This window comes from Embiotoca jacksoni, unplaced genomic scaffold (assembly GCF_022577435.1).
Source record: "Embiotoca jacksoni isolate LCO1_2020_lvr unplaced genomic scaffold, fEmbJac1.0.p SCAF_25, whole genome shotgun sequence".
Classification (NCBI taxonomy): Eukaryota; Metazoa; Chordata; class Actinopteri; family Embiotocidae; genus Embiotoca; species Embiotoca jacksoni.
The window spans coordinates 5,156,282-5,168,837 of NW_027185376.1; the positions used below are offsets into that span (position 1 = coordinate 5,156,282).

At 40.4% G+C, this 12,556-nt stretch overlaps 1 protein-coding gene across 5 annotated transcripts in view; it reads left to right on the plus strand.

Annotated features, from left to right (window-relative positions):
* The window catches only part of cnksr2a (connector enhancer of kinase suppressor of Ras 2a), a 59,605-nt gene that overhangs the window by 5,498 nt on the left and 41,551 nt on the right, over nt 1–12,556 (plus strand). For all 5 annotated transcript variants that reach the window (XM_069159760.1, XM_069159756.1, XM_069159758.1 and 2 more), the window contains exons 2-3: nt 6,846–7,009; nt 8,046–8,248. In XM_069159760.1, the coding sequence (XP_069015861.1) occupies nt 6,846–7,009; nt 8,046–8,248 (367 nt within the window). The remainder of the gene's footprint in view (nt 1–6,845; nt 7,010–8,045; nt 8,249–12,556) is intronic.

Sequence of the window (12,556 nt, forward strand, 5' to 3'; positions counted from 1 at the left end):
ATTAGGTTAGGTTAGGGTTAGGGTTGGGTTAGGTTAGGTTAGGGTTAGGTTAGATTAGGTTAGGTTAGGTTAGGGTTAGGTTAGGTTAGGGTTAGGTAGTTACTTTATTAATCCCCAAGGGGACATTTTTTTCCCGCTACAGCAGTGTACAGGAAAGCAATAAAAAGCAATAAAATAACAGTTAAAAAAATATAAAATATAAAATGCACAGTATATACAAGAATCATCAACTGGGACCCAACTTTCCTTGGCATTAATTTGTAGAGCTATTTCTAGCTTAGTTAGCCAGCTTGTTACAGTAGCAGCTGGCAAAACTAATTGCTGCTTTTGTGTTCCTCTGTCCTGAAATCAAAGGGGAACTGTGTATTAGCAAGTCAGATTTATGTTCAATATTTACTTCCCCGTTTTTGCAGTCATTGGACAGTTTTTTTTTTTCATTAAAAACTGAAATGTCTTTGTTTTGAACTTAAATGCTTCATTTTTACAAACTATAAACCAGCTGCATTTTAAAGTTTTCAGACGAATGTACTTTCCCCTTAAAAAAAAAAAAAAATGGTCATCTGCATATTCATAGTTTTGTCTCATCACAGCCTCATTGTGTTGGTTGACACTTTGCCAGGAATAATTACAAGATGGAACAGAAATTTACAGACATCTAATGTCATGCTGCTTGACTCTAATTGGTGTTCTGTTTTTAAAATTATGATTTTTTTTTTTTAATAAGAAATATCTGACTTAAGCAGAGTTTTATCCTCCGGGCTTCACTTGACTCCTTCTCCAGACTTTTTTTTTTCACACTTTTTGTGTCGTTTTTGTTCGCAGCATAATTATATGAACGCAAGACCGGTCACGATCGAGAGGTCCCGCAGCCGACATTTCTTTAAGCTCGTCTCCAACCAGAAAAATCCAGAGATAAAACACCGACGATAAAAACGCCGACATCGTCACTCGGTCAAGTCAAGAAAATGCACGGCGAGTGCGGCAAAACCGGTTGTTTAACGGAGGAATCGAGTTTCCCCGGTTTATCCTCACTCCTCCTCCCCCTCTACCCTCCCGTGCAAAAAAAAAAAAAAAAAAAAAAATTCCCAGACGACATGGGATTCAAACTAGCAGCTTTACGGTCATAAACTCGCTTCTAACAGCCGTCGGGTTTCCTCACATCCCGAAGTTACAACATCCCGGGGACAGAGCGGGCGCTCCTCTTAACTTTTTTTTAAATTTTTTATTGTTACCGAAGCTTCAGAGCGCTTTGGAACAGATGACACACAGCCCGACTGGGAGGGCCAACTCTTTTATAGGACTCTCGAACATCCCAGAAGTCGGTGCAGAAAAAAAAAAAAAAAAAGTAGTTTTATTAGACGTGTGCGTGTATGACACAGAGAAAAGAGGGAGTTTGTGGGAGTTTGGCTCGCCTGCTCTTGTGAAAAGTGTGCCTCTGTAGGAGTTAAGTGTGTGAGTCAGCTATGAATCACACTTCTTTTTTTTTTTGTACCAGTCAAATCACAAGCACACGCACGATCCCGCACATGGACGCATACTTGTACGTATGCGCAGGTACGAGTGCACGACTGTGCAGATCGACGCCGTTGTACGACAAAACCCACGCAGACGTTTACACCGAACATGTAGCTGGCAATTTATAATAATAGATCATTATAAATAATAAAAAAAACAAACGGATGAAGTAAATATACATTCAGATTTGAATTAATATATTTTTTTTAAATCCAATTTGACTTACAAGTGGAAACATACACACATGGATTCAGCTGTAACAGCTGTGCAGTTGAAAAGTTTGTGAATGGTAGTTCTGACGAAGGACGACCTTAAAAAAGTCGTGCAATGCATTAATGCCAAAAAGATGACGTTGGTAATTAAGAGAGTCGATTTGTTTAATTTGTGTTTGTTGTTCCCAGTAAGGGAACCTAGAATTTATGTGGTGTAGTTCGTTAATCATGTGCGACATGTTGCTGTTCATTTAAAGCGACGGGAAAACTAGTGAGAATATACGGTCCACTCTTATTCAGTGTAACGGCAGTATTTGGAAATAGTGAGCTGAAAAAGTAATGGACATGCGGTTGAAATAGTTGGGTAAAAAAAAATAAAAAATTGTCTAACGGTTGAATGGATTAGCTAAAAGTAATGATTATCAGCCGAGCTGCTTCGCTAATAACTGAGGATAATGGCTAAAAAGTTCAAAGTTGTTCACTAACAGTAAAAAAAAATGAACGGTTGAATATTTATATCGAAGTAACGAGGAAATGGACAACATTTTTTGCCAAAAAGTATCGGCCGGGCGGTTCAAATTAAAGAAATTATTGAAATGGTTGGCTTAAAAGTAATGAAATGTGTGGTTAATAATTCATCAAAAGTTATGAATAAACCTAATGTACGTATAAGCAGTTACCTAAAAGTAACGGCTGACGGTCGACGTGATTTGCTAAAAGTAATATAACTGTTTCATGGCGAGCCAAAAAAGTAATCAGTTAAAACGGCGACAGCGTTATTATTTATTTATTTAAAATGAACGCTTGAGATGGTTAACGAGAAGTGATACGTAGCTGAAATATTTTGCTGAAAGCCGGGTGGTCAAAAAGTGGACTTTAGACTTTATTCATCTCACGGTGGGGAAACGTAGTCGTCACGGCAGCGTAGAAACAACAACAACAACAACAACAAAAAGTGCACACAATAAGAAAAAATTACAAATACGTATCCAACAAAATAAGATATATATATATATATTCACTTTCTGTTTGGTGCCGCGTGGGCGTCTGTGCTCGCCGATGCCGCTCACGATCTGACTCATCAGTGTTCGGGGCGTTCACGCTCTCCCTCGCTGCCAGCGATGAGCGATGCTGATCATCAAGTGAACTTTTTTTTGCCACACAGTTCATCTCTTCCCCTTCTGCTGCTGTGCGTTCTTGCTCTCTCTCTCTCTGTCTCTCTCTCTCAGCCATAGTAACACTCGGTCGGCGTGAGCCAACATTGTTTTAATCAGCATCGACGTTTATTAGGAATCGGCTGTGATTAACACTCTATAAAAAAAAAACAACCACACAAAATCTCTCCTTGGGTGGAGACGGCGCTTTAGGTGCCTTAAATGAGTAAAAAAAAAAATGTTCTAACATCAAATTTAAAGTAAGGCGCTTAACTCTGTATATTTTGCAGCTTCGTCAGTTGAAGCTGATATTAACTACATGCTGTTTGCTAATAATTGCCGTCTTGTTGAGAAAAGAGAAGATTGATGAAACTCTTCAGTAAATCTCCAAGACCCGTCTGAAGCGAACAAATGAATTCAAGACAGTCATTTAATCATGTGAAGTTAAAATACCAACACAGACAATTATTATTGATTTTTTTTTTTATTATTTTTTTTTATCTCTGCATTTATTTATTTATTTGTGCTTCAGCCATTTTTCGTCCGTCCTCCATGTTACTGAACATCAAACTATCCTAATAACTAGTTATTAGAAGTTGAATGCAGTTAGAAAGGACAACATTTAACCTTGAAACGGAAGCATTTCGGAAGAGTTTGTGGCTAATTTACCAATTTACTTTGCACCACTGGACCCGTTTTAATCGTGCGCCACCACCTGAACATATAGACTCTCCCTCTTTCTGGAAGTTTTCATTTAAAGTTTCTCCATGAGCCTCAACTGTACCCCGAGTGATCCGAACCCGGCATTATAGCACGAATCCCATCCGAGCAGTGTGATGTCTTTATTCTTATCGAGTCTTTTCATGCTTGTCAGCGGAGGCTGCTCGTCGAGATATCGCTCGTCGACTTGAAGTGTTTTGGGTGTTTAGATAGTGGAATCAATTTGTGGAGTTTTCTCCCAAAATGAGATAATGGTGAAAAAAAAAAAAAAACTTTTTTTTTTTTTTTTTTTTTAGTCTTATCTTCAAAACAGACTCCTTCCATTTTATTTGAAGGCCACAAAACCTGCATGTATTTAAATCTTTTTTTTTTAAGAAATAAAATCTTGATAGACTTCAGGCTTATATTCCTTTTTTTTTTTTCTTCTTTTTTTTGTTTCCCGAACTTGACACATGTACATTTTGGGACTGAATGCTTCATTTAGATTTCAGATTTAGCAGCTGAGGCGTGGAGGGGTGCAGGAGCAGACAAATGCAGTTTGCTCGTCGCTGATGAGAGAAGGAATGTGTGTGTGTGTGTGTGTGTGTGTGTGTGTGTGTGTGTGTGTGCGTGTGTGTGTGTGTGTGAGAAATAGTTTGCATGCAATTTAGCAGCTGGCTTATGTGGTTTTTTTTTTTTTTCCTCTTTTCCTTTTTTAATTTTTTTTTATCCTTCTCTTCCTCCCCATCTTTGTTAGTGCGGTTATGATAGATGAGTATATTATAAAGTGGGGACTTGAAGCGGGGGAAATCAATGCTCATTCCTCTGAGGTGTGTGTGTGTGTGTGTGTGTGTGTGTGTGTGTGTGTGTGTGTGTGTGTGTGTGTGTGTGTGTGTGTGTGTGTGTGTGTTTTCCAGCTGGCTGTTTGTTAAGAGGTTAGAAGCTTGATGCATTCATTGTTTTGGGAGCCAGGGGCTGCAGCTGAACTGCTCTGTCTTGATCTGCTTTCCTTTGACTCAGCAAACGCACTACAGCCAGACAAACACGCACACGCACACGCACACACACACACACACACACACACACACACACACACACACACACACACACACACACACACACACACACACACACGCGTGCGCTGAAACAATGCACGCATCCGCCCACTTGAACACTCGCGCACTAGCAGATCTGGAGAGACCGTCCCACACATAGTCACAACACAGACGTTACACAATCCAACACAGAGTCCAGTCGTACCTGGATCGCTGCCTGATTGCCCATCCATTACTCCCTTTGTTCCAGTCTCTTCACTCTTTTATTCAGGTACACCGTTAAGAGACTCCGAGCTGGACATGAACCCATAAATAGGACTGACCTGAAGCCACTTTGTTTTCCAGAACTATAGTTCAACTTAAAAGGCCGATACTTCTGCTGACATTTTTGGACACAGAGACACATGAAGAGTTCATTTTTAAATTTTTGATGCCAGTACCAATACCTTGACTTTTATGGTGGTTCCTTGACGACACTTTGTTTTTGATACCAATTTTATTCAAATCCATTGTAAGAGAAAGAAAATTAAGTCAAGCGTTACGGTAAACATCTTTAGTTTTCATGCAGTTTAGAGGGGGAGAGTGTGTCTCAGGTTGTTTTCTGTAGTTCTGGAGGACATTGACCACCACTAACCTGCAATGAACAATCAGCTTTTCTTGTAAAAACAAACCATAATCAATCCCTAACATAAACTATGCGTTCTAACAGCTGACCCAAACCATATTTTATTTGACACTATCATGCCCTGATGATCCAATAAAAAAAAAAAATCAGTAATCCAAGTAACATTCAGGCTATAAGACAAAAGGAAGCTATGACATAACAATTTCTGATCCAACTCCAATTGTCGCCATTTTGTTAAACGTATAAACACATTCGAATTGTCATATGTCCTCTGTGGATTTAACCATACTGAGGCTCTAATTTGTAGTTATGTAAGAGAATGGAAAATAGACATTTCAAATCATTCTTTTGTTTAATGGATGCAACAAAAGTTTAATTTGGGGAAAATAAATACTGTAATTCAGGCTTGTTTAGCTTCTTGGATTAATTTCACTGTTATGATTTAGAGTTATTTAAAATAATGAAAACCAAATGTTTCGGATGATGTTTGAAACTGTATCGTGGTTCAAATGTAAACATGTATAAACTGCATTTGAAATTAATCTGGAAAAATATGAAGTATGACTTCCAGTTCGGGAACTAAAACTAAAAAGTACACCGGATCGGGTCGATTTTCTTCAGCAATGTAGGAGAAAAAAAACCCTCCTTTTTTCCTTTCTCTTTCCATTCGCTCTCATTGCGCAATAAATCAGGTCTCAAAGTAACACATTTACAAACCGAGTGCTAAAATGCCTTTTGTGGCCCTCGGTTGTCTATTAAAAACAAGCTGTATTTCATACTTTACCGTATGCTGTTCTGGGTTTAAAAGACCCAACTGCAAACAAGCTGAAAACTTCTCAAAAACATGACACAGCAGCTGTTGTATTATCTGAATCAAACTGGAACAAGCAGCGGTATAAAACCGCCATTTTTCTCTGCAGCCTAAAACAAATCCGTGGCTCCCTGCAGGCGGACTTTTAAAGAGGGAAACTGCTGGAGAAACTGCCTGAAACCTATCATTTTAAAGTGGGCATGCGTGTGGTCATCGATCATGTTTCGCAGCGTCTGAGCTGTTGGACGGGTCGTGAAGAATGATGGCGGTGTTGGAACGAGAGTCCCCCTCCAGGGACGAGGGCCCCATCACTTCTAGCAAACGTTAACGTGAACTCTCATAAGTGCCGTAAATATATTTATGTAGTTACAGGCGGAATACAGTAGTAGAAGTGGGAACTAACAGACTAGCCACGTTAAAGCGGTATAAAAGAGTAAATCGCAGTGGAGTATCAGGGCCATGTTAAGGAGGGGGGAAAAAATAGAGTGGGATTTTGAGAATGAAGTCCAAATGTGGAGGTTAAAGTCGAAAATCAAGCCCACGTTTCTCGATTTGTAAAGTTGGACTTTTTGAGAATAAATGAGACGATAACTTTATCTCGTGCGGCTGCAGCAGCGATGAGCTAAATACTAACACCAGAGTGCGAACATTTTCACGCTAAAAAAAAAAGGTCGAAGGGAAGAACGCGTATTTTTATCTCCCGCTCTCGATCCATGAACGGAATTGGAAATGAGTTTAATGTGCGTCACGTCGATGCTGCGTGTTTGGTTTCAGGTCTGGACGATTGCTTGCAGCAGTACGTGTGCGTCTTTGAGCGCGGAGGCGTGTGCGGCGATCGGCTGCTGAGGATCAGCCACGCCGAGCTGGAGGAGCTGGGAGTCTCTCGCATCGGACACCAGGAGCTCATCCTGGAGGCCGTCGACTTGCTCTGCGCTCTGGTGAGTTTTCTTTTTTTTGGTTTTTTTTTGAGGCTTTCGATAGCAGAGCTGGACTCTCATTAAGAACTTCTTTTTCCATCTGCAGCTTTAACGTACGCCGCTCCGCTCGCACGCACGGCGTAATAACGCCGAAGTAAATTGCCCTGGATTAAATCCGGGCATCTCCTCGTCACCGTCACAAATTAAGAATATTTTCACGGTGGGAAAATGTTGGAGTTTGAAAAGATTGCTTTTGTTTTTATTATTTTTTTTAATTTCACCTTTAATTCACCTGATAGGGACCCAAACTTAGACATGAAAATATAACAGCGCTTAAAAAAAAAAATAGGTGAGTGTATAAAAAAAACAAAAAAACATTTAAATTTGGAAAGCTGATAGCTAAAAACCATTGACTTTTACAAACAACTCAATACTAAGTGGAATATATAAAATGCCTAAAGAGGAACTGGGACTGTTTTATTGACAATTATTGAATCAAATGTAAGAATGCAATATGAAAAACGCCAAACAGAATAAACAAGTAAACTCACCTTCCTTCTGTGAGCAGCTTTTTGTCACTATTATATTGTTTATGTTGTTTCTGTGAAGTCAACACGTCTGACTCCAAAAGTCGTGATGCCTCAAATAGATTGAAACATGAATATTCACATCGTCACGTACTCATTCAAATAATGTCTCCTAAAAAGAAAAGAAATACTAGGAAAATGGATAAATGTCATCCTAATCATCATCATCATCATCATCATCATCATCATCCCCCACACACACACACACACTGCATTCTTTAAATAGATTAAACGACAACTTCAGTCACTGTGACTCATTCATGTCCACCGTGTCGGCCGCGTCATTCAAATCGAACCAAAGTTTCCAGAGTAAAAGACGATAAAAACCCAAATGATGCCGTCTTCTTCTTTTCTTTCTTTTTTTTAAGCGTTAAATTATTAATACGCGACGGACTCGTGATAAATATTTCATGTTCAAGGTGCTTCCCTGTTTGGCGCTAACCCGTGGTTGTGTCTGTGTTTACGCGTAGAACTCGGGTCTGGAGACGGAGAGCGTCAGGACTCTGGCTCACAAACTCGGCGCCTCGGCCAAGAACCTGCAGAACTTCATTTCCGGGCGCCGCCGGAGCAGCCAATCGGAGAGCAGGAGCTCGCGGCGGCTCCCCAATGATCTGCTGACCTCCGTGGTGGACCTCATCACCGCCGCCAAGAGCCTGCTGGCCTGGCTGGACAGGTGATACCTTCTCCAAATATACTCTGAGTCTATCTCGTGCTCGTGGATCTGTTGCTACTTTTTTTTTTGGGGGGGGGGGGGGGCTTTCTTGCCACAGAGTTAGATGAGGAGATTAAAATATAAATGAAAGTGATTTTCTTCATACATCAGGGAGCTTTTGTTACCTGGCTGGTTCCACCTGTTTCCAGTCTTTGTGCTAAGCTAAGCTAACTGCCTTCATCTCAACTCTCAGCAATTAACTAAAAGTTTCAGATATTAATTTATTTGAATGAATTTATCCATCTTTCTTTCCTGTCCTAAAGGGGGAAAAAAAAATAAAAAATGCTTTGCCGCCAGGTGACATCAGTTAGTCCTGAATTAGAGGAAAATACTGTGAAGTAACTTAATTGTCGAGGATTTGACAGGACTTGTGTTTGCATTTCATTCCCCATCTCTCTTCTCCTCATTTTCTGTCTATATCTCCACTAATAACCATCCAAACAGTGAAGCTCTACGAATACAAATTAGAGTCTTATTTATAACTGACACCAACAAATCCTAAAGCAAAAAAAAAAAAAATCATCCAAAGCTTGAAAAATTCTCCCGTCCAGTTTCAGAGATCGCACATAATCGTACTAAAGCTTTCACATGCTGTGACACTAACGGCAACATTGAGCCGGGATTTTTCTAGTGGACTGGCATGGATATCACAGCTGAATTGATTATTCTGGAAACTGGTTAATCAATTAACAACAACAAAGAACAGCCCAATCCACAACAATTCAATTAGATTTTTAATGAATGTTTTTATAACAAAAAAAAAAGGGACAAAAACCATATTAATGTTTCAGTTTGTCTCTGTGATGTAAACTGCGTATCTTTGTGTCACGTACAACTGAGGACATGACGCTGACGCCGGTTTTCCATATTTTGTGACATTTTAAAGACTAAAAAAGTAGTAAACTAATCAAAAACGAACATATTTATGCCTAATATGGAAACACGAGTTATAAATCTTCCCTCAATTCTCCTCTTTTTCTTTTTACATGTTACAGCTCCAGTCACCAGAACATAAGCTCGTCTCCTGAAGCTGGTTTATATGGGTTGTTTTTTTTTCTCCCATATAATGTCAGACCTTTTTCTCACCACGTTTCTCTACTCTCGTCTCTGGAGCTTAATTTATTCATGACTCGACACGATCTCCGGCGCGCGCGCACGCACGCACACATACACACACACACACACACACACACACACACACACACACACACACACACACACACACACACACACACACACACGTCAGATGCAGAACTAAAGTTCTTTGACATCGCTTCTCCAAATGCCAGGCACCCACACCTGTCCTCGGGACATCCAAGACCACAAATGCGCTTAAACGCACCGAGCCTCAGACCCATAGAAACACCCACGCGCCCGGACAAAAACGCACACTCGCAGACCACACACACACACACACACACACACACACACACACACACACACACACACACACACACAGAGAGAGAGTTATGCAAGCGCACACGCGGCCGCCCACGCACAATGATCCACCTGTAAATGGCAAAGCGACATTGAGGAAAGGGGATCGAGCTCTCTGTTCTTCATTCCTGACACGCAGCGTTCAGCCGTTTGTCAAAGACATCTTTTTTTTTTTTTTAATTTATTTTTTAACGTTTTTATTCTCAATATTATACAAAAGAAAAAAAAGGAACATTTTCCATCTGTGTTAATGCGCGCCGATAGATTCAACATCCCACCAGAGCTTTTTTTTTTTTTTTCTTTAGAAGAAATCCCATCTTCAAAAATGGATTTCTGCAGAACAAGAAATGAGCGAGTAAAACAGGGTGAATTTAAATTTGAATTATTATTGAAATCAGAGCTGCGCGTTGGACGGTACGAGTGGATTCATTAAGGGGCCCTGACAATGTGGAAAAGGTTAGCATGTTGGGCTCAGAAGCTGTCTTGAATTCGTACCCTCAGGACGACTCCCGTCTTAAAAGCTGTACAACGGAAGCAAATTATCATAGCGAGCGTGTTAAAACTGAACTTTCATCCGCCTCGTGATTGCTGGTCATTAGAGCCTAGTCATTAGAGAGAAAGTGCAGCAGCAAACGTATAACATCTTCTTGTTCCTTAAAAACAAAAAAAAGAAGACGTTTTGCCACCTTTTTGTGTAGAAAAGAACAGCATGGCTGCATTGCAGATGATTTTAATTTTCTGTACTGCCTCTAAAACACTGATATATATGTGTACTTTAAATGTTTTGTCTGATCAATGAAATTTCTCGCCATGTTTCTGTTACTTTGAAGTCCTCATTTCCTCTTCATGTGCCCGTTTGAAACCCACCTACCGATGATTTAATGACACGGTCGCAGACACTCCAGTTTATGCGTGATCGATTTTGCTGATAGCTTCAAAATGCAGTCGCAAGGAAAAAACTTTTTTTTTTTTTTTTTTTTTTTCTTTCTATTTCTAGCCACTGTGGTGAAGGCTGTAAAAATATGGAGGATATTACTGGGTTTGTTATTGAGAGAATTGCTCATAACCGCCTTTTTAATTTCACATTTAAGCCCATTTGGCCCAATTAAATCAATCCCGAATTACCTATTAGCAGGTGCTGTTGGCGGTGCACTTATAAATGTGCAGACATTTTATCAGCGGATTAATGTGACATGAAAGAAAACTTAAAAAAAAAAAAAAACGTTACGATTCTCAGGCAACTTCTGGAGTTACAAAGACTGTTTTAACAGACGGTTTCTTCGCAGATTTATTTTGATGTCGGAGTCGGCAATATCCCTGGAAAGCGTGAGTCACGCCGAATCTAAAAGAAACGTGTCTGATATCACGCCCTGTGTGTTCAGACTTCACTGAGTTGTGACTCTCGAGAAAAAGGAGCAATGAATAATGGATCTGAGGAGTTGTAGTATCTCGAAGTCGGCCGACGTCACGGCGTCGTCGGGAACACACACACACACAGAAAAAAAAAGAAAAAAGAAAGAAGTGTTGTTTGAGGGCGGGAGCCTGGTGGTTAGCAAACAGTCTGCGTAGCCTTAGGTGCTGCATGTATATATAGCGCTCAGCCTCGATACTGATGACCCAAATCACACACACCACAGATAAATCATACACTAGAGGCTGCGGCCGGATTTCAATCTGGGTCTTTAGAACAAAAGAAGCGAGTGCGCGTCTCTCTGTTCATTTCATTACATCGTATTGATAATGTGTGCGATGAACGCGCGGCAACTTTTCTCTCTGACACGGTATGTGAATTGGTTTCGTCCCTTTTGTGTGTGTGTGTGTGTGTGTGTGTGTGTGTGTGTGTGTGTGTGTGTGTGTGTGTGTGTGTGTGTGTGTGTGTGTGCGCAGTGATTAGCGCCCCATTAGCTGCAGTACGTTCCTTATCGTTAACACTTTGTTCACACCTGAATAGTCTATTATGCTCCAGCACGCCCAGGGCTTCATTTAGAAGCGTTGTGTTTGAGCAATAAAATAAAAAAAATTTAAACCGCTTTAAAGACCCTCTTCTCACTGGAAAATAGGTTTTTTTTTTTTATAAAAAAAACCAACAAAAAAACAAAACTTGACATCAGAACGTTTCACACGAAAGTGGAAACTCTGACCGAGCACACAAACATGTGGGAGACGTTGGCGACTTGGACGATGCCAGTAAGCAAAACAGCGTAATAAATGCAAAGTGGTCTTAATAACCCCTCTCACACAGTTTATCTCAGCCAGACAAAAAGTTTTGTTTTGTCCGTTTTTTTTGTTTTTTTTTAAACACCCAGACCCAAACTGAGCTTTTTTTGTTGTTGTTGTTGTTTGTTTCCAAAAAAAAACCTGGATTGAAATGACAAATAGTCGGCATGAAGTGTGTAAAATTGGTGCACTCAGAACAGGGTGGCCTATTTACCTGGTTCACTAAATGCATCCTTCTTTCATCCGTCCACCGGAGCTGTGTCCCCCGGTCCTCTGAGGAGGACTGTTGACGCTCTGCTTTAAGGAGCCGACTGTCCCCTAAACCTACCTGGAAACCAGGAGCACGTTGCAGCCTCTTTTAAAGCCTCTTTTTTTTTTTTAAAACCTTTTGCCGCTTTTACTCGGCAGTAAAATCTCATCAGCGTCAGTGACATCCTGCATTCATCCTTTGGAGCCTCCGCTTGGGAGGTAGATAAAGAAAATCATTTGAACATTTTATTTCACTCTTCCCATACACACGGTTTTGAGTCGCAGTAAACTGGAGGCTTCTCTTAGCATCCACTGATAGCACGTGAGGCGTTTAGGGGACATTTGTAAATTGCAGCAACAGTAAAC